At 39.0% G+C, this 5445-nt stretch overlaps 1 protein-coding gene across 1 annotated transcript; it reads right to left on the bottom strand.

Moving 5' to 3' along the window:
- Positions 1-279: 279 nt before the first annotated feature.
- On the bottom strand, positions 280-765 carry LOC141815134 (uncharacterized). Its single transcript, XM_074703078.1, has one exon. The coding sequence runs from the start codon at positions 763-765 to the stop codon at positions 280-282; it is 486 nt and encodes a 161-aa protein (XP_074559179.1).
- Positions 766-5445: the final 4680 nt, after the last annotated feature.

The raw sequence follows: 5445 nt of genomic DNA, 5'->3' as shown, positions 1-5445 counted from the left end.
ATTAAAGGGGCGCGACAGGTGGGGGAGAAGGAGACGACGTCGGTTTCGCGAGGAGGAGAAACGTCGTGTAACGGAAGAAGAAGAAGAAGCAGGGGTTTATTGGATTCCTAACAGGTTTCAGATTTTTAAACCCAAAATCCATTAATTTATTTTTTTATATACCGTATTTTATATTTTCCCCCACTAATAAAAAATTGGTCCCCAAATTTTGACATTTACTATCAGCAAATACTAAAATAGATATGAAGTATACATGCTGAATGTAACTACATACATACCTCAAGTGAAGAGGTGGGGGTATCGAGCTTGTATCGTATCCTCGAGCTCCCAGGTAGCCTCCGCGTCAGAATGGTGTTGCCATCTGACTTTAATGAGCCAGATGGTCTTCCTCCACAATTGACGCTCCTTGCGATCCAAAATCTGTACCGAGGCCTCCTCATAGGTAGCATCAGGCTGAATGGGGATCGATACACCCGATAGAATGTGTGTGGGGTCTGGTACATATCTCCTCAACATGGACACATGGAATAAGTTGTGAAAACCAGCCAAGTACGGGGGTAGCGCTAGGCGGTAAGCTACTGCTCCAATTCTCTCCAGGATCTGGAAAGGTCCAATGTACCGTGGAGTTAGCTTTCTTCGGATATCAAATCTCTTCACCCCTTTCGTGGGTGAGACTCTCAAAAATACATGATCGCCAGTAGAGAACTCCAGGGGTCTTTGTCGCTGATCAACATAACTCTTTTGGCGATTCTGCGCCTCTGACATCCTCCGTTTGATAGTGTGGATCAACTATGCCTCATGCTGAGCTCTATGGGGTCCTAGCAGCTGGGCCTGCCCGACCTCCTCCCAAAGGGTGGGTGTCCGATAAGGCCTACCATACAATGCTTTAAATGGTGTCATTTTGGATAGACGAATGAAAATTATTGTTGTAGGCGAACTCCACTAAGTGCAGGTGGTCCTCCCAGCTGCCCCCGAAATTCATAACACAAGATCTCAATAAGTCCTCCAGAGTCTGAATGGTTCACTCTGACTGTCCATCTGTTTGTGGATGGAATACTGTACTAAAACGGAATTGCTTGCCCATGACCTGTTGCAGATTCTGCCAGAATCGGGACGTGAACCGTGGGTCTCTATCTGATATAATGCTCAACGGAACACCATGCAATCTGATAATCTCATGACAGTACAGCTTTGCCAATCGATCCAGAGAGTCAGTCTTCCGAATAGCTAAGAAGTGTGCGGACTTGGTTAATCGATCAACGATTACCTAAATCGCATCATGACCTCGTCGTGTCCTAGGCAGTCCCGCCACAAAATCCATAGTAATATGATCTCATTTCCACTCAAGAATGGGAATCCTCTGAAGTAGTCCAGCAGGTCGCTGGTGTTCGGCCTTCACTTATTGACAAACAAGACATCTAGCTACAAAATCCGTGATGTCTTTCTTCATGCCCTTCCACCAATAGGCACGCCTCAGGTCTTGATACATGCGGGTCCCGCCTGGGTGGATAGCAAATTGGGAGCGATGAGCCTCTTGAAATAATTCCTCCATGACCGGGTGAGACCCAGGCATGCATAATCTGCCTCAGAAATAAATAATACCCTCATCGTTTCGGGTGAACTCAACCTGCTGTCTTAAGGATATCTGACTGCCAATGAACTGTAAGTGCTGATCCCCGACCTGAGCCTCTCGGATCCTCATACTAATCGAAGATTGAGCAACCATGGTGACAAGAATACCCTGCTCTATCTGTCCCTGCTCCTCAAGGCCCAACTCGGAAAAATCCTATATTAAATCCATGACCAAAACTCGGTGGCAAGCCAAAGTCCCTCTGGACTTCATGCTAAGTGCATCAGCAACCACATTAGCTTTCCCTGGTTGGTAGCTAATGGTACAATCATAGTCTTTCAGGAACTCCATCCATCTCCTTTGTCGGAGATTAAGCTCCTTCTGGGTGAAAAGATATTTGAGACTCTTATGATTAGTGAGAATCTCAAATGTGATACTATACAAATGATGCCGCTAAATTTTCAAGGCAAAGATAATGGCGACCAACTTCAAATCATGTATTGGATAGTTTTTCTCATGCTCCTTCAGCTGACGGGAAGCATAGGAGACTACCCTGCCATGCTGCATCAAAACAGCGCTCAAACCCTGATGAGATGTGTCGGTGTAGAGTACAAATCCGTCCTCTTCGAAGGGTAACACCAGAATCGGTGTCGACACTAATCTCCACTTTAGCTCCTAGAAACTGGTTTCGCAAGCCTCTGTCCATGTAAACTTCATGTCTTTCCGAGTAAGGCGTGTTAGTGGTAAGGCGATGCGGTAGAAACCCTCGATTAACCCTCTGTAATATCCGGCCAAGCCCGAGTCACCTCCTTAATCGGCTCAACTTATCAGTAAAATGGATTCCAACATCCACCAACTAAACTCAATTGGTCGATTGCCTACTCCAATAAAAAAAACATCCTGCCAACTTGCCACATAACCTGGTTGACTTGTTAGTTGACTCAGCTCTATAGTTGATTGGGAATACTCTCCAACGGATAGGAGCTTAAAGCGTTGAAGCTGTCACAGTTCCAAAATTTCAATAATCAGGTTTAGACTTCCAAGTGTTGTCACAATAAGCTGAATTAAGTTTCAGAATTCAAAAGTTAAGGTAGTTCCATACTAAATTATGAAAATTCCAACATAGCATAGGTCCTCATTTGGCAATGTCACAATAGGAAGCTGAATTCTCATTCTGTTATTCAGAAATCACTAAACAATTTGGCACCAACTAGCATATTCCTATTTTCCTCATGCAATTCTTTGCATTTCCCATTCAGGTAGTTAATCATTCAATTATCAATCACGTACACTTCATTTGGATGAAGGTGCAAAGATCATCACAGATGTTAGACACTCGAATTCACATTTAAAGATTTTCTTAGTTTTTTTTTCTTCCTCATTAACTGAAACAACTTAAGATTTCCTTTAGAAATGCTACCAATGTTAGCTAGTAGTCACCTAAGATGGAACCAATCTCTGTAATTCCTGAGTTCTAACCAAATTTGAACGAGAGTTCCAGATTTGAAGCTGACTTCTAAAATTCCAGTTTTACTTCCTAACTTCAGTTTTAGTATTCTGAATTCAAAGTGAATTCAGCTTATGTCATGAAGAATTTAGCTTATAGGGAGTTGTCATTTAGCCTTGAAATCATTTCCTTATCAAATGATGCTCCAAATTCAAAAAGGTCAAGTTTAGAAGAAAATTTGAGTGCAGAAATTAGTTTGTGTTGCTTTCTTTTCTTTTTTTCTTACTTCAACTGTTATTGTTTCAGGTCTCAGTTTAACAAGTTCTAGAATTACAACATATAGAGTTCAACATTCCTTGTGCTCATCCCTTATAATAACCTCAGAAAAAAATCAATAACTCTTCCTTTCTTCAGGTTCATAATTCAACTCCAAGACTCTGAATCCAGAGAGTTGTAGGGTTTTAATTTGAAAGGCTTAAAATAAAGAGAACACAAACTGTCAATGGAAGGACAAGAGCTTCACTTGAGCCCCTCACTAGTAAGAAAACTACAAGGAGATTTCTAACCCTTTAGATTTAGGTTGATACATCAATTACAACATTAGTAAATTGACTTCTGGACATTATACACTTAGTTTACTAAATAAGCATACTTCTCCATTCCAACTGGTTAACAGAATTGTGTGATATAGTTTTAAACAATTCAATTCTGAAAAAAAAACTATGAAACAATCTATGTATTCAATACCCAGTAAGCTAGGGACTGATAAGAACATTTCTAGCCACAACAAAGAAGAAATGGTCTTCTCTAATGAATGTGAAAGAAATAATTTCATGTATCTGATACTTTGCAATGATCACCAGGAACTAATTCAAAACTATAATTCACCTTTTATACTAGCTAAAATAGGCACTCCTTCAAGTTGATTTCAAATGTTCATGACAAATGCTTCAATTGAGGTTATCACATCAATGCTAGTTGGGATAAGAAATCAGATTTGGCACTAAACATAATTTTTTTCCCCAAGAAGTTAAGTTCACCCTCTTCAATTGTGTACCTTGTTATCTAGACACATGCTCAAGAAATTACAAGATAAGCTCCTAAACTCCTTTGGATCTACATGAACAATTCCGACCCTTATTAGCATAGGAAACTTCATAAATAATGATAAGTTGACAAAATCACACTCCATATATTTATAAAATCATATGCCAATAATTGCATTATATGCATAGTAATTAACTCCAAAATTTCATCTCATGCTTCATCCCTTAAAGTAATTTGTGTTCAAAATTTGAATATTAAGTTGGTCAAAGTTGTACTTATTTTATATAGATCAGTTCAACAATAACTCATCTTTACACATGTATCTGAATACAACATATTTGCTGAACCTTTATGTTAACCAACACTTTTTAGACTAGATAGTTTGCAATTTGATCAATAATGCTTCTTGATGTTCAGGATTATTTCACTAACTTCTCCTTCAGTAAAATTTAATCATAGCAACACTTCGATTCAGTATATATAATGCTAAACATGAACCTATTTTCTTGCATAGTACTTTTTCCTCATATTATCCCAAACAACCCTCAAACATCTTATAATTATTTTTCTCCAAACAAACTTCTTGACCCCTGCTCTCCTTGGTCATTGTCCCGTATTGGTCCTTTGTCCCTCCTTGGTCCTCAAACATCAGTTTGATGTTGAAAGGCCACCCAACTTGATATGCATAACTCCCTACGCATTTATCGATATATGACATGATTATGATCTTTAAAATCTATTTAATCCTTGTGAGAGAACTCCCTAAAACCTTTAGTCCTTTATTGCCATGTTGGAAAGATCCAATTATTACACAATGTAATCTTCCCTCGTAGTTAATAAATCTGAATTAGGCCAAAATGCGCGACTTTGAATTAAAGTCTCTTGCCAAAAGAGAATGATATGAGAGCATCTAGCAACACGTATTTATGATGTAAAATGTAAGATAATAAATCAGATATCATCCAAATCCTAATCAAACACCACTACAAGAGTCATATCTGTTAAAATTATTACCAAAGGTACAAAATTGCTAGATTAAATATTTTACCTATTTTCGTCTGGAGATGCCCTGTCGCTGCCTAGTCCCAAATCATGACCTTATCGCAATAACGACTCCAAAACAAAAATTCGAAACACCAAAACCGAAAGACATCACATACCTTTTCTCTGATACCCTAAATTTGTATCAGATAAACTCCGAAAATCCATAAACACCGAAAGATTCAGAAACCTGGCTCTGATACCAAATAAATTAGTATCAGACAGAATATAAATGTAGGGATCTGCATGCGCCTAAAAACAATTTTAGCCGCATAAAACGCAGCGGAAAAAGGATCCCTCCAGAAGATCCATGCGAAACCATATTCGTTTTACCGATTCT

This window comes from Curcuma longa, chromosome 21, assembly GCF_044706935.1.
Source record: "Curcuma longa cultivar G26 ecotype Majalengka, Jawa Barat chromosome 21, ITB_CL_G26_1.1, whole genome shotgun sequence".
Taxonomy (NCBI): Eukaryota; Viridiplantae; Streptophyta; class Magnoliopsida; order Zingiberales; family Zingiberaceae; genus Curcuma; species Curcuma longa.
This window is presented reverse-complemented; position numbering and strand designations above follow the sequence as displayed.

What these genes read in the sequence shown, in the direction of transcription:
- LOC141815134 (XM_074703078.1), bottom strand. Translation starts at nt 765, where the DNA reads ATGTCAGAGGCGCAGAATCGCCAAAAGAGTTATGTTGATCAGCGACAA.